Here is a 23,318-nt window from a genome sequence, read left to right as displayed (position 1 = left end):
TCCTAGAACTACGTACTTGCCCCCCAGACATAGTTACAGAAAGATTAGGGAATGGAATACAAGAACTGTTGGGAAATGAGCTGATGTTTACTGTGTCTTAAAAAGAATTGTATTGAGACCGAACAAGAGAATAAGGATAATAAAACACATGCCACCAGGGCACAGGGCACCTGAAAGCAGAGCAGTCCAAATGCTAGAGTGAGATGAAGGTGGGGGGGCAGAGGAACTGAAATGAGAGATGCCCTGGAACTATTTAGATCATCTAAAGTACAAACTTGACACTGAAGACTCCAGCATGCTAAACAATAGGATCATATATTCCAAAATTTTGAGTATGTGCTAACATTTACTGAATATTTACTATGTGCTAAGTACTTATATAAGTACTTTACACATACTAATTTATTAAATCTCACAGATCCATGAGATAGATACTATTGTTAACATTTTACAAATAAGGACACTGAGGCACACAGAAGTTCAGTTCAGTTCTCAATGTCACATTAAGTAAATATCTTCAACATTTTAAAATTTACATGTAAAAAGTTTAGTTTTTGAGACAGTCTAAACTGTATCCATATAGAGAATTATTTTTTTAATTCATTTTTAAGAGAGAGCAAGTAAGAGCATGAGTGGGGGAGGGGTCAGAGGGAGAGGGAGAAGGAGACACCCCACTGAGCAGGAAGCCTGATGCAGGGCTCGATCCCAGGACTCTGGGATCATGACCTGAGCCAAAAGCAGATGCTTAACCGACTGAGCCACCCAGGCGCCCCATACAGAGAATTTTAATGAGTAAGATTCCACAGAGCCCTTCTAAAAGGTTTGCCAAAATCCATCCCAGAGAATAACCATTGGGAGGTACCTTAGTTTTAATGTGGGAGACTTTTGCCTATTATAATATGGTTTATAATATCTGAGAAGGGTGCTAGTCAGAGAACTTGGAATATTTTAGATAAAGGAGTCTTATAGGCCACCTAGAGCTTCAGAACATACCAGGACAAAATTAGGATGTGTTTTAAGAGGTTTCATGATGTCTACTGATATGTGTGTCAGAATAAAGACCAAAACTTGAAAACGATTATCAGTTTTGTGCTAACAGTGTTGTAAGAAAAAATAGCATGTGGTAACAAGAACCCAGAAAAGTTCTCCTTTCTGCCACAGGAATTCTGGCTTCTCACCAGCCCCATAAAAACCAAGTTACAGGGGTACCTGGGTGGCTCAGTCAGTTGAGTGTCAGCAGGGGGTCTGCTTTTCTCTCAGACTCTCACCCGGATCGTGCGCATGTGCTTGCTCGCCCTCTCTCTCTCTCGCTTGCTCTCTCTCTCTCTCAAATAAATAAATAAAAAGGGCACCTGAGTAGCTCAGTTGGTTAAGCGTCTGCCTTCGGCTCAGGTCATGATCCCAGGGTCCTGGGATCGAATCCTGAGTTGGGCTCCCTGCTCCATGGGGAGTCGGGGGATCTGCTTCTCCCTCTGCCCCTCCCTCCACTTGTTCTCTAATAAATAAAATCTTAAGGGAAAAAAAAAACCCAAGGTACAGCTCAGTTTGGAAAGCCAGATGGAATAATCTCAGGGACTTGTCATTATAATAACTGTCATTCTAAAGTTTTCCATATGATGCAGTACTCACTGCCCCTCTCTCAAAATCTACATACTTCCCCACTGAATTATTCCTGCTTCTTGCACTCATTCAGTCGACCAGTATAATAACCTATACCTATAACTCTTTGTATGGTTCATTACTATTTGCAGAATATAAAATTAGATACCAAATAACATAGTAAAACACAACAGTACCACTTTGAATAATGCCTATACATACAACTTCAGAATTTCATCTGTATGAAGTCCCAGACTTAATATGTTCTTATAGCTGAATGCATTGAGAAATCATGACATTATCTTACTTATAAGATAAAGACATCTACTTTCATATATTCCTTTTAATTCAGAGTATCATGAGGAAAATGTGAATCACTAAAGTGCTTCTCATGAAAACACTAACAAAATCTTCCTGAAGCATTCACCTAAGAACACAGTAAAGAATATTCAGTTACTTCTTTTATCTGTAGAAGTGAAAATGTGGGGCGCCTGGGTGGCTCAGTTGTTAAGCGTCTGCCTTTGGCTCAGGTCACGATCCCAGGGTCCTGGGATAGAGCCCCACATCGGGCTCCCTGCTCGGCAGGGGAGCCTGCTTCTCCCTCTCCCACTCCCCCTGCTTGTGTTCCCTCTCTGTGTTTCTCTAATAAATAAATAAAATCTTTAAAAAAAAAAGTGAAAATGCACAAGTATTATGTGAATCCTGAATGCAAGAAAAGCCAATTATTTTTAGTACAAACTAACATATTTTATACCAGTTTAAATTGTAAAATTGGCAGAGGGCAAGAGTAGGCTTTTCTTTGAAGTTTCAATGCTGTTTCATGATCCACAATCATATCACTAAGATTAACTGATGGAATGAAAGAACAAATACCCGATTATCCACTAATTAATACTGTTCCTGCATAATCAATCAGGAAGTAGAAAGAAAAGAACTTTGGTCTTATCAGAAAGTTTTATTTTTCTAGCCTCTACAAATTATGGCTTCTTAGCTGTTTATCTTCAGATTTCTCCATAAGACATTTAAATTAGGAAAACTAATGATGCCAGTAAGCCCTTAAAAATTTTAATGAATATTATTTGGCCTTTCATGGGTGAAAAATAGATTAGTCATCAGATTTCAGATGCAAGTTTCATTCTTTAGAAAAACAATAAAACTAAGAAACTAGAGAATACAAATAATCATTACCAGATAAACATCAACGTTAGGTTTTAAATGCAAAATATAAACTAAAGGACCAGTATCCTTAACCTCAGTGGTTGGTTACTCTTTAATACACTAAACCAACTTTTAGGCTGGAAATCTTTTTCATTCCTATTTTCCACAAGATTTTTAAATGTAATTCCTTTAAGTCTGTCATGATTACAGATTCAAAACCTTTCATCATCATTAGTATAAACTGACAGATCTCTTGAACAAAATTAGTTTTTAGATGGCTCCTAATTGAAATTACCAATGATTTGAAATTGCCACACCAAACTAAAAACTTCAGGCTGGTAGTTGGGGCACCTGAGTTCTATAGTAAACTTGGCTGCTGACTTTTTGTGAGACTTTGGGGAAGTTGCTTACCTTATGCTTCAAGTGTCCTCATTTTAAAATGGATAAAATAATACAGTCCTGCTTCATCGCAGTGACTATTATAACAAGAGATCATATGTGAATAGAGTTGCTCAGAAGTTTTTAATAAAAAAGGCTATTATAAATATTTATAGTTTTCTAGTACTGTATTACCAATGGACTCAAATGTTCCAATGTTCATATAGCTTCTTACTTATCAAACAATCATGAAGCAGTTTGCTCAGTAATTAAAAATAAATATTGTTGGGTGCCTGGGTGGCTCAGTTGGTTAAGCGACTGCCTTCGGCTCAGGTCATGATCCTGGAGTCCCTGGATCGAGTCCCACATCGGGCTCCCTGCTCAGCAGGGAGTCTGCTTCTCCCTCTGACCCTCTTCCCTCTTGTGCTCTCTATCTCTCATTCTCTCTCTCTCAAATAAATAAATAAAATCTTAAAAAAAAAAAAAAAAAAAAAAAAAAAAAAAAAAAAAAAAAAAATAAATATTGTTAAAAATCTATGCTACGCAGAGCAATCTACACATTGAATGCAATCCCTATCAAAATACCATCGTCATATTTCACAAAGCTGGAACAAATACTCCTAAAATTTGTATGGAACCAGAAAAGACCCCGAACAGCCAGAGGAATGTTGAAAAAGAAAACCAAATCTGGTGGCATCACAATGCCGGACTTCAAACTCTATTACAAAGCTGTCATCAGCAAGACAGTATGGTACTGGCACCAAAACAGACACATAGATCAATGGAACAGAATAGAGAATCCAGAAATGGACCCTCCACTCTATGGTCAACTAATCTTCAACAAAACAGGAAAGAATATCCAATGGAAAAAAGACAGTCTCTTCAACAAATGGTGTCGGGAAAATTGGACAGCCACATGCAAAAGAATGAAACTGGACCATTTCCTTACACCACACACAAAAATAGACTCAGAATGGATGAAAGACCTAAATGTGAGACAGGAATCCATCAAAATCCTAGAGAAGAACACAGGCAGCAAGCTCTTCGACCTTGGCTGCAGCAACTTCTTGTTAGACGCGTCTCCAGGGGCAAGGGAAGCAAGGGCAAAAATGAACTATTGGGACTTCATCAAGATAAAAAGCTTTTGCACAGTAAAGGAAACAGTCAACAAAACTAAAAGGCAACCTACGGAATGGGAGAAGATATTTGCAAATGACATACGAGATAAAGGGCTAGTATCCAAGATCTATAAAGAACTTATCCTACTCAACACCCAAAAAACAAATAATCCAGTCAAGAAACGGGCAGAAGATATGAACAGACATTTCTCCAAAGAAGACATACAAATGGCCAACAGACACATGAAAAGATGCTCAACATCACTCATCATCAGGGAAATACAAATCAAAATTACAATGAGATACCACCTGACACCCCGTCAGAATGGCTAAAATGAACAAGTCAGGAAATGACAGATGTGGCGGGGATGTGAAGAAAGGGGAACCCTCCTACACTGTTGGTGGGAATGCAAGTTGGTGCAACCACTCTGGAAAACAGTATGGAGGTTCCTCAAAAAGTTTAAAATAGAGTTACCCTATGACCCAGCAATTGCACTACTAGGTATTTACCCCAAAGATACAAATGTAGTGATCCGAAGCGGTATGTGCACCCCAATGTTTATAGCATCAATGTCCATAATAGCCAAACTATGGAAAGAGTGGAGATGTCCACCAACAGATGAATGGATAATATATAATGAAATTATTACTCAGCCATCAGAAAGGATGAAATCTTACCATTTACACCAAAGTGGATGGAACTGGAGGGTACAATGCTGAGTGAAATAAGTCAACCAGAGAAAGACAATTATCATATGGTTTCACTCATATGAGGAATATAAGAAACAGCACAGAGGATCATAGGGGAAGGGAGGGAAAAACGGAATGGAAAGAAATCAGAGAGGGAGACAAACCATGAAAGACTGTTAACTATAGGAAAGAAATTGAGGGTTGCTGGGGGAGGGGTGGATAGGGTAATTAGGTGATGGGCATTAAGGAGGGCATGTGATGTGATGAACACTAAGTGTTACATGCAACTGATGAAATACTAAACTCTACATCTGAAACTAATAATGTTCTATATGTTGGCTAATTGAATTTAAAGTTAAAAAATAATGAATAGATCAGTTTGATCCAATTAGTAATTGGTAAAGGAAGGTGAGTGTATTCTAATTCTTAATTCCAAATAAGGATGATGCAATAAATACATAATGCAGATGCGTTTGTACAAAGAATATTTCACATAACTACAGATACCAAGTTTTTTCTTGTTGTTGTTTACAAATTCCACTGGTGTTAGATTTCTTATTTGAATATAGCAGGACCAAACTGATATTTCTTTTTATCCTGAAAAATCACATATAAGTCCATAAAGAATGATAAACACAAATTTCATTTTTGGCAAAATTAGGAGATGAAACATAAAATGAGTAGAAAGGCTGCCTAAGCAGTAGAGATAGAGTAGGAGAACATGCTGTAGGCGGTGGAGAGAAAATTCTGCAGTTGTAGATGTCAGAAAGAACAAAGTACACTTCTTGAATGTGATGGGCATGCCCTAAAGTATAAACCCCTTATTTCTGTCAGTAGAAACAAGGTACATGGGCTGATAGCCAGAGCTCTTCTGGACGTGGTTTGGTTCCAAAAAGTAGAGGGGGACAGTTCTACATAAAAAAGTCATATAAACAAACTATATTTGTAATAAGAAGTCTGTCTCTCTGGCTATGAAAGAAAAGAGACTATCTCCATTGACTGGGGCAAAATAAACGAGGAACAAAAGAGGAAAAGTTAACAGCCACAAAGAATGTTCACAAAAAACAATGTTACTGTAGAACAGATGAATATCATGCCAAATACTTTACCATTAATGAGTGAAACTTAATTATGCAATCAATTCTTAGAATTTAGAAAAAATCATAAAATTTTACAGACTAGAAGGCTAATGACTAAACTAGCATAATCACTCACCTCTGATTCATATTTTATTTTTTCTTCTTCTAAAGTACGTGCAAATTCTTCTTTCTGGTGTTCAAATTCTGATTTGAGAAATGTATGTTCATAGCGAAGCTTATTATATTCAGTTCTATACTTTTCCACTTCCTAAATTAAAAGGAGACTGTAATTTATGACACGTTTATAAATGAAATTTGTACTCACTCCAAAAATCACTTTTGCAAATATAATTTTAAAGTGCATTATGTTGAAAGCCATTCTAAAAAGCAAAAAGTAAGCTTAACAGAAATATAAATAAACCCTGGAAAATTCTTTTTTTTTTAAGGATTTTTATTTATTTATTTGACAGAGAGAGACACAGTGAGAGAGAGAAATAGGCCTCCCGCTGAGCAGGGAGCCCGATGTGGGGCTCAATCCCAGGACTCTGGGATCATGACCTGAGCCAAAGGCAGACGCTTAAACCATCTGAGCCACCCAGGTGCCCCTAAACCCTGGAAAAATCTTATGGCAAGTATCCTACATACAGAATCAGTACAGTCTTGAGAAGGTGCCAATAAAGCAAATTACCATTCAATTTACCTTATTTACTCACTGATTCTCACAATAATAAAGACAAATAGCACATCAAAAGTTTTGACCTGTGGGCCTAATAGAATAATATTTAATAATGTAGCATACCTTTCAAAATTAATTAAATTTTAAAAATTAACTCTATAGTAAAATATAAAATAGCCTCCTAAAAGGATGAATTCTAAGTAGATAAAATATTATTTGAATATTTAGTACAATAACTTAAGGTTCAATCAAGTATGACAATGACAGTTCAACACACCAGTCTAAAGAATATATGTAGCACCAACTTTCCTGACTAACCAGAACACATGTGAATCTCTGGTATGTTCCAATTCTGCTTACTAACACTACAAAAGTTGTTGGCATTCTAAAATCAGTAAGAACTTAGGCAATAGAGAAGATGAAGGAGATGCTATTTCAACATTCGTCAGGAAATTAAGTAATAAGAACACCTTCTAAAATATTCAGCTCACTGTAACTCTTCGGTTGAAAGATTTCTCCAAGACAGTTTAACAAACCAAGAAAATGGGTTTCATGATTTTACTAAAAAAAAAAAAACAAACAAAAAAACAAAAAAAAAACAAAAAAACTTTTACTTAACTAACTTGATCACTTAACCTTAGGTCTAAGTGGCTTTGTTTAAATCCAAAAATTAAATCTACTCCCAACCATAATGCTTTGGTTACCCACCAGGAGGATATTCAAAAGATGACTTTACCAAGCCAATAAGCCATTTATAAAAGTGGATTCTACAACTACTTTGTGTAATGGCAGCATCATTAGACTACAGCTTTCCAAAGTGGTCCATTTTGAAGGGGACAATATTCATGTGTTATGTATAAGGCCCAGCCTATTCATTAAATAATGTTACATATATAAATTGTCTGGCATAGTACTTAATATATGTTGTCTTTTCCTATTCCATTTATTAAACATTTAATCATATTATACCAACATGAAATTTCATAAGAGGAAGGAAACATTTCAGTCTGAAGGAAAACCGTAACAAATTTTAATTTTTCTGAGGTTGCATGAAATACACTCTTTCATTCCACAAATACTAACTGAGCACCTATTGCATGCTAGGAACTTAGAATATACAGTGAACCAAACAGATAAAGGTTCCTCCTCTCATGCAACTTACATTCTAGAGATGGTAATAAAGAAAATAATAAGCACGATAAATGTACAGAATATTAGAGGATAAGTACTAGAGAAAAATAAAAAGTAGAGCGGGTAAATGGGGATCTAAAGGTCTAAGAAGTGATGGTGGAACACTACATCAAAAACTAATGATGTAATGTAATTAACATAACAATAAAAAATTAAAAAAAAAGAAGTGATGGGAAAGGCAGGAAGCAATATTAAATGGAGATACAGGTTGGTCACAAAGTAGGCCTCATTGAGAGCAAAGTCTTTCGGCAAAGACCTAAAAGAGATGAGAAAGGGGCGCCTGGGTGGCCCAGTTGCTTAAGCGTCTGACTTCAGCTCAGGTCATGATCCCAGGATCCTGGGATCGAGTGCCAAGTTGGGCTCCCTGCTCAGCTCCCTCTGCCCTCCACCCCCTGCTCATGCTCTCTCACATGCGTGTGCTCTCTCTCAAATAAATAATTTTTAAAATCTTAAAAAAAAAGAGAAATGAGGAAGTGGCTAAGAGATACATGGAAGGAAACTGTTCATGACAGAAGTAACAGCTATAGCAAAGATTCTTGATCTGTTTCATTTCTGGAGTGCCAAAGAAACATCAAAGAGGCCAATATGGATGGGGGAAAGGAAGTCAGAGAGATAATGGGATCTGGTCTTTTGCAGCCCTAAAAGCCCCTTGAGTTAGAAGGGGAGCTACTGCAGGGTTTCTGAATAAGGGAATGGGGCTTTTGATCAGGCATATAAAGATAAATGCACAGTTCCTTCTATATAAATTACTTACTTCATCCAGATTCCTCAAACGTTCTCTCATTGGAGTTTCTAATTCTTGTTGTATTTGGGCTTGTAACAATTCCAACTTTTGTGGAGTTAATACCTAGTATGTAGAGGAAAAAAAGCATTCTAAGTATAAAATCACAAATACTAAAATCAAGAATACACCAAATTGCAATGCTTAATTATAACAATAAAATCCAATTCATAGAAATTTCACAATATACCTAATTCTACAGTAATCACTATGTAAATAGAACTATCATTTGAAACAATACTTGAAGATCTCAATTTCAGGCTCTCAGAGATGTCAAAAATTCCATTAACATGAGATAAAGATAGTAACTGATTATTATTATGATGACTGTTAGGAATAACTGTGTTGGCAGCTAAGGTTACCATGTTTTATATAATGGCTAACAGTCTATCTCCTAAAGCAATCAAAACAAAGGTGTAATAATCTGGTATACCACAGAGAATTATTCAGACTTATTTTCAATCAGAAAAGGCTGACTTTTACTCTGAGCACCAAAACATGGCTCCTCCCTGTTATATTCTCTTATAGAACTCATATTTCAAAAAATGATTTAAGTATTTATGTAAGCTCCTGAAGGGCAAACACAGTCTTTATTCACCATGATGTGTTCCCAACACCTCACACCACTGCCTGGGCACATAGGATAACTCAATTATAAACAAAAAAATTACAAACAAACAAAAACCTAGTATGGAAGGGGTGCCTGGCTAGCTCAGTCATTGGGCGTCTACCTTTGGCTCAGGTCGTGATCCCAGGATCCTGGGATCGAGACCTGCATCGGGCTCCCTGCTTGGCGGGAAGCCTGCTTCTCCCTCTCCCACTGCCCCTGCTTATGTTCCCTCTCTCGCTGTGTCTCTTTCTGTCAAATAAATATTAAAAAAAACCCAAAAAACCTAGTATGTACTTACATTAACCTCTGAAAATGAAGAGTAATATTCAGTTTAATTCAATTCATTTATTCATCAATACTCCGAACAGTCCAAAAACTTCACTGAATACTTACTACATACAAAACATTCTGCAACATACTATATAATCTATATAACATAAATATCTTCCATGCATTAACTAACTTATTTAATCCCTGCAATGATCCTCAATGTAGCTATATTATCATCCCCCCCCTTTTTTTTTACAGAAACTGAAGCATACACAGTCTAACTTTGTAAAGATCACAAAAACTCACAGGAAGAATTTCTTGCCCCATAAGAAGTTCAAACTCTCATATGAAAAATAACATACATACAAATAACTATAAAAATAACCAATATAGGCTTATCAGACAGGTAAAGACCAACAGAAAAAATATTAAGTATAGAAATAGTGGCACATCAAAGGTATGGGAAAACTAAAGCTTAAACAGAACCAGAAACTTAAGAATGGATAACATTTTAAATTCCCTGGGGGAAAAAAAAATGCTCCTCAAAGGTAAGCTAAAGGCATTTTGGATTGAACCGCACACTAAGCACTACAGACAATTTAGAATCCTGGATCCTTGTGCATTGATGCCCTCTAAATATTGTGACAATCAAGGCCATGCTGAAACATTTCCAAATGCCACTTATGAGAGCTACATCCTGGCTGGGAACAAAAGGGAAAGAGATGCGAGCTACAAGTAGAAGATTCCTAAATATCAGATTCAGACTCTTATAATTTACTCAGTATTCAACAGTAGTTACTTATAATGAATAAATATAATTACATACATAATTCAAACAAAAAAAGTATTAAAAGACTAAGTCTTCTTCCTTCAGTTATCCAGTTTCCCTCTTAGGAAGCAATCATGGCTAACCTCTTATATATCCTTCTTGAAACAACATACAAATATATAAGCATATACACCACTTTTTAACTTTTACATGAAGAAAGGCATACTATCACATTTTTCTGTACTTTGCTTATTCACTGAAGGTATTCAAGCTTAAGAATGGCATCACCATATCTATATTTTAGGAAGAAGCAAGATGGATCAAAACCTCTGGTGGGAGAAAATTGGTGACTAGGGCAGGAGAGGGGGAGGCAGTGGATGGAGCTGGGAAATCACATAGAAAGCTCTTATTATAATCTGGTTTATGATGTCAAGAGTCTGGGTGATAGTATCAAGAGTCCCAAGTGAGAAGGGGTGGTAATGAAAAGGTAAAGAATAATAGATAAACCTTATTTAGATCCTGTTTCAAACAAAACAACTTTAAAAATAAGCAAAACTGGGGGCACCTGGGTGGCTCAGTTGGTTAAGTGTCTGCCTTTGGCTCAGGGCATGATCCTGGGATCCTGGGATAGAGCCCCACGTTGGGCTCCCTGCTCAGCGGGGAGTCTGCTTCTCCCTCTGCCCCTCTCCCCTGCTCATGCTCTCTCTCACTCTCTCGCTCATGCTCTCTCTTGAATAAATAAAATCTTTCTTAAAAAATAAGCAAAACTGGGAAAATTAGAGAAATGTGAACAAAGATGCAATATTAAAAGACATTAGGGAATAAGTACTTTTAGGTATGATAATGGTATTGTGGCTATGCTTTTTTTTTTTTTTTTTTTTTTAAGATTTTATTTATTTATTTGAGAGAGAGAGAGAATGAGAGAGAGCACGAGAGGGAAGAGGGTCAGAGGGAGAAGCAGACTCCCTGCTGAGCAGGGAGCCCGATGCGGGACTCGATCCCGGGACTCCAGGATCATGACCTGAGCCGAAGGCAGTCGCTTAACCAACTGAGCCACCCAGGCGCCCCTGTGGCTATGCTTTTAAAGGAGAGATTACCGGGCGCCTGGGTGGCTCAGTTGGTTGGGTGACTGCCTTCGGCTCAGGTCATGATCCTGGAGTCCCTGGATCGAGTCCCACGTCAGGCTCCCTGCTCAGCGGGGAGTCTGCTTCTCCCTCTGACCCTCCCCCCATCTCATGTGCTCGCTCTCTCTTTCTCGCTCTCTCAAATAAATAAATAAAAAATCTTAAAAAAAAATAAATGAGAGATTACCTTGGTATATAATAGAGATATATACTAAAATACTAGAGTTGAGATGATTTGCTTCAAAATAATCCAGAAGGGTTGAAAAGACAGAGGAGGGATGTCAGAAGATAAAACAAGTATTGATGGGTATGTGAGGATGCAACACAACCACCCTTTCTACTTTAACCTTTAATTACAGAAATCTCAAACAAGTACCAATTAGAAATAAAAGTGCTTCCACTTCCAACAGATGGCATAATAGAGATCAGATTTATTCTCCTACCTAAAACAAATAAAGGAATAAACAAAAATCAAACGTTTTCAAGACAGTGGGTATAATTAAGCAACAAAGATCCCTGAGAGACAAACAACAAAGAAAGTAAGCTTTGAGAATGCTTCCAGGCCATGCACAGGAAGGGATATCCAGGCAGAATCTGATGGACTCTCTGACTTAAAAGCAAATGGAACAAAAATCCAGGGAGAGCAGTGTGGCTAGAGTCACAAGCAGGGTAGCAGAAAAGAGGGTGGCAGAGAAAATTATGAAGATCTGCAAAGGCTCATTCAGAAGAGTACCCCGATCAGCACATGTATGTAAGGAAAATATTTAATTAAGGCCAGGAAAAGAATGAATCAGATGGATGAGTAATCTGAGCTCACACAGAGCTATGAATAGTTCCTTTTTCCAAAAGCCAGACTGAAAACCTTCATTTCATTGAGAAATGAGTACTCAGAATGTTCTCAGCAGTGGCAAGTAGTGAGCACTAAATATTAATCTGTTCTCACTTAACAAATCGTTAAAAGCAAGACCCAAAAAGATGAAACTGTTTCCAAGTAACTGTCCCTGAACAAAGCTCAAGAATATCAGAATACAAAAATATCTAGCACTCAATATAAAATTTACAATGTCTAGCATCCAATAAAAATTTATCAGGCATGCAAAGCAGGAAAATACTACCCACAATAAACAAGAAAATCAATCAACCAAAACCAACCCAGAAGTGATACAGATGTTAGAATTAGCGAAGACATTAAAATAGTTATTATAACTGAATTCCGTATGTTCAAAAAGCTAGAGAAAAGACTGAACATGTTAAGTAGATATAAGGAAGTTATTAAAAAAATCTAAATTGGACTTCAGTGTAAAAACTACAATTTCTGCGATGAAATATATATACTATATGGGATTAATGGAAGATGAGATACTGCAGAAGAAAAAAGATCAGTGAACTTGAAGACAGGACAACAGAATCTACCCAAAATGCAACAAGGAGACAAAAAAGATTGAAAATAAATAAACTGAGCATCAGTGAGTTATGGGAAAAGTTTTAAGTGGCCTAATAATGGAATCCCCAAAGGAGATCAAAGAGGAGGCAGAAAAAAATATTTTCAGAAGTCACATACAAAAATTTTCTAAAGGTGATGAAAACTGTAAACCCACCTAGTCAAGAAGCTCAATAAACCCTAAGCACTGTAAATATGAAGTACAAAGTCATATCAATCAAATGGCTCAAAATCAGCAATAAAGAGAAAATCTTAAGGGCAGCCATGAAGAAAAGACTCACTGTATACACAGAACAAAGATAAAGATGACAGCAAATTTCTTATGTGAAACAACATAAGTGAGGACAGAAGAGCAACATCTTTAAAGTACTAGGGGGGGAAATAGTCAACTTAGAAATCAATACTCAGCAAAACTATCTTTAAAATCAATTATTTTTAGATATATAAGAGCTGAAAAAATTTCTCATAGATCTTACTTTACAAACGTTAAAGAAAGTCCTTAAGACAGTAGGAAAATGGTACCAAAGGAAATATGGATCCACACAAAGGAGAAAAGAACACTGAAGTTGGTAACTACACAAGAGTCCTGTAATCTATAAGGTCTCTAACTAAAAAAAAAAAAAATCTCAACAACATCTTTTTGTTATCTCCTAAGAATCTTATAAAAAACAAGCACACACACATAAGAAAAATCTATCTTCCCTCCCAACCCTGCCAAAGCACACATACACCAAAGACACAGAATTAGAGGATTTTCCCCATGTCATTTTAGGAGAAAAGTATGCTGCATCTTAGACTTCTAATGGAATACTGCCACCACTTGTCTCAAAGGAAACAAGAATGCTTTATCATACAACAGTCCATGTGTCATTACCTATATTAAATCTATATTATACCACTTGTCATGTTAATAATATAAAATAGACCACTATTTTTCAAAGAATGTTTTAATTTAAGAAGGCAGATATTGCTGTGCCAGAGATTCCTAAAAAAATAATGACAAACTGAATAATAAATTTAGCTATGAGCTTCCTAGCCTCCAACTAAAATGGGAAACATACTGGGTTACATAGTTTCCATTGCCTGGCACAAAGAAAGCATATAAATTTTTGGTAAAGTAACTTTTAAAATTTTAACAGAAATATTATCAAATAACTCATAACATGGTACATAATAACACTATAACAACAGCTAACATGTTCTATCCACTTTCTATATCAAAGCATTGTACTAACACTTTCTATGCACTAACTCATTTCATCTTTACAATCAGCATATAAATTAGGCACTACTATTATTTCCATTCACTACAACTACACAAGTGACACAGAAATATTCTTTAATTGATTATCTTTTATATCATTTTTCTATAAAAGCCAAAGGGATATTAAATCTTAGCTCAGAAAAGGCATTTTGTAGACAAAATACATGTATATCCTGAAAATAATCATCTTTCATAAACATTTTCTAGCATATTTCTTATTGCTTCTACTTTGTTGAATTTACTTAATTTTATTCAACTCATACAAATTGCTGACATCCATAAAGCAAATAGCTAAATTTAGCTTCAACATGCGTACATAATATAGATCTTTATTTTAGTTTGTTTTTGCCAGATAAATACAATAGAGAAACCACTTATGTTTATCTTGAAAAACAGAAACTTTACCAGACAAAATATATTTGTCAGCAAACATCTGGGAACTTATCACATGGAGAAATGTCTAAAGTTATTTTGTGTAGATCCAAGGAACAGTACAAGAACCAAGAGAGAGGCTACAGGGAGGATGATTTCATTTCAATAGGACAGGGAAAATACTTAACATGCTCCAATCCATAAATGGAACTGGATCACTTTAAACATTCACTAAGTTCTCTCCCACTGAAAGCACTGAGGCAGAGAATAATTAAGATCCCTGTGTCACAAATGTTCCAAAAAGGAATTTGGCTTTGAATGGTGTATTAGTTTCCTACAGCTACGACAACAAAATATCACAAACTGGCTATCTTAAAACAACAGAAATTTATTGTCTCACAGCTCTGGAGGCTAGAAGTCCGAAATCAAGTTGTCAGCAAGGCCACACTCCCTGAAGGGAAGGATCCTTCTTTGCCTCATCCTAGCTTCTGGTGGTGTGCTGTTGATCCCTGTCCTTCCTTGGCAGCTGCAGCCCTTCAATCTCTGCTTCTGTCATGACAGGACATTCACCCCACCTCACTCCCTGCCCTTCGCCCTGTGTTTCTGTCTTTGTGTCTGTTCTCCTCTTCTTAGAAGGACACCAGTCACATTGGATTAAGGGCCCATCATCCTTCGGTATGACCTCATCTTAACTAATTACATCAGCAAAGACTATTTTCAAACAAGGTCACATTCTGAGGTACTGGGCATTAGAAGTTCAACATATTTTTTGGCGGACACAAGTTAACTCATTACAGATATGAAACAATGAGAGGATCATCAACTCTAAGATGCTGAAGCTTTAGGTACATAAGAGACAAGAAAGAACATTGCATTATATATGAACCTCAATTCCGAGTCATTCATTTATTCCACTTCTTCATGTCATTCATTCTACAAAAATTTGCTAACATATTATAAAATATATAAATACAAACAGAAATCTACTTGAGCACTGAAGACACACTGAAAGAGTTCCTGCCCTTACGGAGCCTGCATTCAAAGAGAATAAATGCCATCATTCATGAGTATCTACTATGTGTCAGACATTATACTAAAAATATATGTTATTTCATCAGTCCTCACAAAAACCACTGTTAACAACTTTTATCCTCTTTACCACATGACAAAACTAAGGCATAAAAACAGATGTTTGTTGAAGATGATGACCTTCAACAAAGTTCTCACTGGTGAACTGACCCTTTTTTTGGTCATAAAAATGACATTTTTACCTTAAGTGACACTTTTTGTCTTGAAGTAAATTTTGTCTGATATTAATATAATTCCTGTTTCTTCAAACTAACATGGAGACATGCTTATTTGTACCAAGCACATGCAAACAATAAGCTAAAGAAGACTAGAGTGTTTATATCTACAGTGTCAGAAGAATACTTGGAAGCATTCCTTGGATTCAGTGCTCACAGATTCTCATTTCTATGGCCTCTCAATTTTTGCAAAACAAATTAATCCACCAATTCTATAGGCTTAAATTACATTTGCCTATTCAACTCCTATATGTGAGGTTTTTGTTTAAATGTCCTAAATACACCTAAGAATAAAATACCACAATACAGGCTCCAACCCAAGCTTAGTGGTGGTGTTCCCAACAATGGAAGATTTCAAAAAGATACTGAATAACCAACTTCTAACACTGCTGTCAAAGGAATCCATGAATTGGGCGATATGCCATATTAGATGACTGAAAAGGTAGCTTTTTACCCCTATCAACTTCTGACTCCAATATTAAAAATACTTATCATTTGTACCAAGCACTAAAAAGAAATACACAGCTGGTACCATTTAGAGATTAAATGAACACAGGAAAATATGACTGCTAATATCTACTAATTTGAAATTTATAATAAGTTTGACTGGTGCTACAGTAAGTTTAGTTTTGGTCTCCTCTCTAGGCAAATGAGAAATGAAACGGTAGTACTATCCTCTGCTCTAGAAACTCCATTTACTGTACCCTGCACACATAAAATAAGTGCACATATTGTTTTTATAGTCTTTTAAGAAGTCCCTTAAAAATAACTATCAGTCTTGTCAACTACACTTCAGTAATAAAAAATTTTTTAATAAATATCAGTCTTTTTACTTTAAAAAAATATTTTTAACTCTCAATATTTATCAATTCAAACTGGCCTTTCCCGCAATTATTCTGAATAGTGAAATATTTAAATCAGAACAGGTAATATAACACAAATTTACATGAAACAATAGTTTCATGGCTAAATCCCACATGGTAGCTAAAATTCCAGAATATATGAAAGAATATTAAATTCTACCACGTGGACAACAGCAAAATACTCATTAAGAATGTAGGCAGAATTCACCAAATTTAGCAACATCAGGCTACTTTTGTATCATAGGTGCAAAAGGCAGGCCTCCCCAGGATGGGCTGTTTTGGCATGAAGACTGTTTTGATTTAAAAGCAATCAAAACCCAGCAGATTTAGGAAAAGCTCTTTACCTCCCTCTCAACTGCCTCAATTTAATTGGAAAGGAGAGGCTATACCAAGAAGAGAGCTATTAACAGAGGTTCCTTTTTACCTAAGAAATTTATCTGCTTAACAGGGCAACCTTTGTTTTCCAAACATCTCCTCTCACCATCCTGCTACTGATCTTCTTTCCCTTTGTATCCCCAGACTTGACCTGTCTCCCTAGCTCAGGATGTCATATAAGCCTACTGCTGCCTATCTTTGGAATTTCATGTTTGTGATGTTTGTGTGGATTCTGCATACTGTTGAAACTAAATCTGATTTCTCTTATTAATCTAATCTCATGCCAATTTGATTCTTAGTCCAGTTTAGAAGGACCCTGAAGGGCAGAGGAAATTTTTTCCCCAATAGTACTAACTGAAATATATTTTCTTACCTGCAGTTTCATTTCTTCTAAGTCTTTAGTTTTCTCTACTAATTCCCCTCTTAGCTCTTCAAGCAGCAGCTGAAATTTTTCCTGGTGAGTCTGCTTTTCATTTAACAGGCGCTTTAGTTCATGTTGTGATTTTATGTACTCATCTTGCAATCTGATTTTTAAAAAAAGAAAAAATTCACCTTTAAGGATATCCTTTGCTTTATCCTAATTGCACTACTTTATGTGAGGTCAACCAACACTACAGAACAAGACCAATTTCATATATCCCATTAAGTTCATAAACCTCTTTTCTTTATAGAGTTTAATTATTAACACTATAGTTTATTAATACAATTTTACTTGGGGGAAAGGAAAAACACACTTAGCCACCTAGACATTTTATATGTCTTGCTACTTTCAAAACAAGACTTATAAATTCATAGCACACTTGGGACCATGTTTAGTTTAGTTTTGACTAAAGTAATTTTAAAGCAAAACTTTCACTGTATTAAAGAAGTTCTTTTTTTTTTTTTTTTTTAAAGATTTTATTTATTTATTTGACAGAGAGAGACACAGTGAGAGAGGAAAACACAAGTAGGGGGAGCGGGAGAGGGAGAAGCAGGCTTCCCGCAGAGCAGGGAGCCAGATGCAGGGCCCAATCCCAGGACCCTGGGATCATGACCTAAGCATGAAGGCAGAGGCTTAACAACTGAGCCACCCAGGCACCCCAAGAAGTTTTAAATGTATATACTGCAAACTAACAAAATTATACTGTATGTTCCAGAGCAAACGTTCAGACAAAAATAATTTTCTTAATAAAGCCCCTTAACTCCAAATTTAAGCAATTTACCTTGTGTGTTCAGCTTTAAGAGTCTGATAGTTAGTTTTATGATGTGCACATCGTAACCTTTCGTCAATTAACATTTTTTGGAACTCAGATTGAGAATCTGTCAGCCCGCTGTCTCCACCAGGAGGAAAAATAGTGGGAAAAGTATCCATATTGGTAAGTGAGCAGTTGACCATGTAAAAGTAAGTGGCTTCCTTTTTGTCTTAGCTTTCTTTTTTCCAAGGGTATTTTCCACTTCCTTCTTCCTAAGACAGACTCTCAGGATGCCAAATTATACCTGCACAGAGAAATGCACTTAGTTAGTGATGAATTAAACTCATTCACTGTGACATTCTTTTTATCCCTTCTTGTTATTCAACTATCATTTCTATAACAAAACCCAAATTTTCCGATTTTTTAATTGTTCATAAAACAAAAAGAACAAAGTTGAAACGTACCTTAACACATTTTCTTTACTCCACACTAAGTTTCTGTGACCATCAACATCACATCTTCAATTATTAACCTAACTAGAATTACTGACTTTTCTAATTTAGGTACTCCCGGATTCACAAACCATGGATATTCCCTGAAGCTACTACGGTAAACTTCATAGAATGATCCTACTACAAAATCCATACTCTGAAATCAGAGAAAAGCCACTTAGAACTTGACAAATGGTTGGAGAAAATTATAATCTTCACAAAGATGACCTTCACCAAGTAACTATGTGATTAATGCTACAAAGGGTCTTTTATCTGACACAAAGTGAACTATACTCATGCTGCAGACTCAGATGAGAAATCAGTCAACACAAAAATGTTAATCATCTATGTGTTATGTACTAAGAACAGGAAAGTAAATCACTTCAGCTATCCCCAAAAGCACTGATCCAGGATTATGAAAGTAACTGTTTGTTATATTTAGAACTAAAAAAAATGATGACAGAGTATTCTTATTGTAAATAATTAAAAACAAAAGTTTTCATCAAAATAATTCTCTCCCCTTTAGCTTCATGAATCTTTGTGAAGATTATATGTATTTTTTTCTAATAGCATCTCCCTCAGTCATGAGTCATCATGAAATACCTTTTCCTACTACAAGATCTTTAGCACATAAAAACCAACCATCAAATTACTCAGTCTTTCTTTTAATATACCATTTCTGATAAATTAATGTGATGTCTGCATATTACCTAAGAAGACTTTTAAACTAAAATTGAAGTTACTTTGGTTTCCTGTCAAATCACATTTTAATAGAAGGGACAAAGTCCTCCAAGAAAACTTTACTTCTTACTCATGTTAAACATGCAACAATGCACTGTTTGTAACAGCTGCCACAACATTATCCTAACAAAAGTAAGTTATTTGTCAGGGAATTAATTAACTGGATCATAAAACTGGCATGTAAGGGTGCCTGGGTGGCTCAGTTGGTTAAGCGACTGCCTTCGGCTCAGGTCATGATCCTGGAGTCCCGGAATCGAGTCCCGCATCGGGCTCCCTGCTCGGCGGGGAGTCTGCTTCTCCCTCTGACCCTCTTCCCTCTCATGCTATCTCTCATTCTCTCTCTCTCAAATAAATAAAATCTTAAAAAAAAAAAACCTGGCATGTAATTTTGACTCTGCTTTTTCATCCAAGTAATTTTTAAAAGATAGAAACACACAATAAACTTACTTCATAATTTGTAATAATACCACCAAAAGATATTATAAGGTTTTTTTTTAAGATTTTATTTATTTATTCACAACAGACAGACAGACAGAGAGGGGGCAGAGGCAGAGGGGGAAACAGGCTCCCCATGAAGCAGGGAGCCCGATGCAGGACTTGATCCCAGGACCCCAGATCATGACCTGAGCTGAAGGCACACACTTAACCGACTGAGCCATCCAGGTGTCCCAGGGTTTTAATTTTAATTAGCTAAAAGCTTAAACGACATAAGAAAAACCAAGACCTATTCTTCAGTCCCACTACCAATGAAACAAAGATTTCTAAGATAAAATGATAATTTTTTTTTCTTATTCCAGTTGACAGTAAATATTCTAACTCCTACTTTAAAATGGAAGTTCAGTCCCATTGCAAATAAAATTCACAAAGACCTGGAAATTTAAGGAAAACAGGGTTAAAATGATTTAAATCCTTCCCTTTTGGCATTAAAATCTACTACAAGTGCTTTTCAGGACTAATTGCAGGATAGCCATTTCTCAATCACTACCACCATTACCTTATTAACCTTAAAAAAAAAAAGTATCTTCCTCCAGTTGGGATCATAAAGGAGCAACCAGGTGCAAAATCAAGTACATATCTTCCTGTTGGGTCTACAACTGACTACGAGTGGTAGGGAGTGAGAGCTCCCCTTGCTGAATCTCCCATCTTCATTTTAACGAGGTTTCCCATTATTAGTTTTCACAGCCTCATCTCCAATTCTAGTTCCATTGCAAACATATGTGTACCCTCCGGGATCTTCTTGACTCAAAGTTATGAACTCCTGGGTTGCATCTGCCAATAGTCATTTTCAGACTTTTCTCCTCTAGGAATATTTCAGAATCACAGGAAACAGTCCATTTGCACAAGTCTTACCAAGGTCAGAATAAACTTTATATCTGTTTTTAGTGTTCTGAACATATATTCAGTTCTCCAGTCCAGTAATAATCAATTTATCAATGATAATCTTGGAAAATATGATATCCTCCAAATAAATATCTAGTAACATAGACAGAAAGGCCTCATAAAACATTAATTCTTTCTCTGACCTTCAAAAGTAGTTCCACAATTCTATATTCAAGCTTACAAAGAACAAACTTGTATCTTTTATGCTAATTATATAAAGATGCTTTTAGCTAAAAACAAAAACCCCAACTACCTCAAACACCGTGGGAAATGTATTATCAATCTCTTACACCAAGAAATCTGAAGATAGTCTTCACTTCCAGTACTAAAGGAAAAGGTAATTTAGATCAAGCCTCCTGCTTAGGACAAGAAAAGCTGGACATGTGTTTTAATAATCTGAAGACAATGGAAACTAACAAAAGAATAAATATTTACTGAAATGGGAACAGGAGATGATGTGGATGCAGAAAGATGAGACTGGCATTTGGGACCACTCTTCCCCTAGAGGCATCTGCCAGTTCCAGAGAGGTGGCTGGGAGATTGAATGCCTGCTGACAGTCTTCAAATTCAAAGATACACAGATTACACCAGCAAGGAGTGGAGAAGCCCTGGTGAACACCCCTTTCATTTTCGATACAGACTTTAAAGGTTTGCCCTTATTATTCCTAACAAGGGTAATTTAGATGAATGATATTAGAATAGGCTGCAACTTGCTCTAAAAAACAATTTTACAAATAAATGTGACAAAATAAAAAAATTTTTTTTTATTTTAAAACTCAAGTACCTGGGAAGATAAGGTGACATGAATTAAAGTTACAAAAAGCAAAAAGACAATAGACAAAAGGGCCTCACTATCAGAATTATTAAACAACAATTCTAAAAGAAATTTTCTTACATTATTGTATATAAGACAATAGAAAACAAGGTTGAGAATTTTGTGAGAATAAGAAACCATAAAAAGAAACCAAGGGAAATCTCTAAAACTGAAAAATTCTACAACCAAAAGTAAAAACTCAATGAGCAAGCATAACAGCCTATATAAGACATAGCTTAAAGTAGTAATTAGAAGGGGTGCCTGGGTGGCTCAGATGGTTAAGCGTCTGCCTTCGGCTCAGGTCATGGTCTCCAGGTCCTGGGATCGAGCCCCGCATCATGCTCCCTGCTCCACGGGGAGCCTGCTTCTCCCTCTTCCTCTGCCTTCCCCCCTGCTTATGCGCACTCTCTCTCTAATGATTAAATAAAATCTTTAAAAAAAAAGTAATTAGAAGATAAGTTAAAAGAATATAAGAGAAATAAGGATGAAAAATAAAATAAAATAAAAGGAGGACCCACAACCGTATGGCCAACTAATCTTCAACAAAGCAGTAAAGTCGGTTGAGCATCTGACTCTTGGTTTTGACCCAGGTCATGATCTCCTAGGTCGTGGAATCGAGCCCCACTTCAGGCTCCATGCTCAGTGGGGAGTCTGCTTCTCTCCTTCTCCCTCTAACCCTCTATGAGCATGCATGTGTGCTTTCTCTCTCAAATAAATAAAACTTAAAAAAATCTTCAAAAAAATATATCCAATGGAAAAAAGACAGTCTCTTCAAAGTGTTGGGGAAACTGGACAGCAACATGCAGAAAAATAAAACTAGACCATTTTCTTACACTGTACACAAAAATAAATTCAAAATGGATGAAAGACCTAAATGTAAAACAGGAAACCATCAAAATTCTAGAGGAGAAAGCAGGCAGCAACCTCTCTGACTTTGGCAACACCTACTTCTTACTAGGCATGTCTCTAGAGGCATGGGAAACAAAAGCAAAAATGAACTATTGGGACCTCATCAAGATAAAAACCTTCTGCACAGTGAAGGAAACAACAAAACTAAAAGGCAACCAATGGAATGGGAGAAGATATTTGCAAATGACATAACAGATAAAGGGCTAGTGTCCAAAATCTGTAAAGAACTTAAAAACTCAACATCCAACAAATAATCCAGTTAAGAAATGGGCAGAAGACATGAATAGACACTTTCTGAAAGACATCCAGGTGGCTAACAGACTCGTGAAAAGATACTCAACATCACTCATCATCACGGAAAAATAAATCAAAACCACAATCAGACACCACCTCATACTTGTCATAATGACTAAAATTAATAACTCAGGAAACAACAGACATTGGTGAGGATGTGGAGAAAGAGGAACCCTTTTACACTGTTGGTAGGAATGCAAACTGGTGTAGTCACTTTGGAAAACAGTATGGAGTTTCCTCAAAAAGTTAAAAATGGAACTATCCTAAGACCCAGCAATTGCACTTCTAGGTATTTATCCAAAGGATACAAAAATGCTGATTCAAAGGGGCACAAGCACCCCATTGTTTACAGCTGTACTATCAACAATAGCCAAATTATAGAAAGAGCCCAAATGTCCATCGACTGATGAACGGATAAAGAAGACATGGGGTGTGTGTGTATGACAGAATATTAA

At 36.3% G+C, this 23,318-nt stretch overlaps 1 protein-coding gene across 4 annotated transcripts in view; it reads right to left on the bottom strand.

Annotated features, from left to right (window-relative positions):
• Positions 1-23,318, bottom strand: part of CEP83 (centrosomal protein 83) — a 137,684-nt gene that overhangs the window by 65,299 nt on the left and 49,067 nt on the right. For 3 of the 4 annotated variants that reach the window (XM_027594072.2, XM_027594074.2, XM_027594075.2), the window contains exons 2-5: positions 18,265-18,538; positions 17,436-17,586; positions 8,644-8,736; positions 6,159-6,290 (exon numbers count right to left, since the gene is read on the bottom strand). In XM_027594072.2, the coding sequence (XP_027449873.1) occupies positions 6,159-6,290; positions 8,644-8,736; positions 17,436-17,586; positions 18,265-18,437 (549 nt within the window). In that variant the 5' untranslated portion in view covers positions 18,438-18,538. Of the gene's footprint in view, positions 1-6,158; positions 6,291-8,643; positions 8,737-17,435; positions 17,587-18,264; positions 18,539-23,318 lie in introns of those variants that run through there. The other variant, XM_027594073.2, reaches the window with a different exon arrangement.

The sequence above is a fragment of the Zalophus californianus genome, chromosome 9 (genome assembly GCF_009762305.2).
Source record: "Zalophus californianus isolate mZalCal1 chromosome 9, mZalCal1.pri.v2, whole genome shotgun sequence".
NCBI lineage: Eukaryota > Metazoa > Chordata > Mammalia > Carnivora > Otariidae > Zalophus > Zalophus californianus.
Note: the sequence above shows the minus strand (reverse complement) of the source record. Positions and strands in the feature narration are given on the sequence as shown.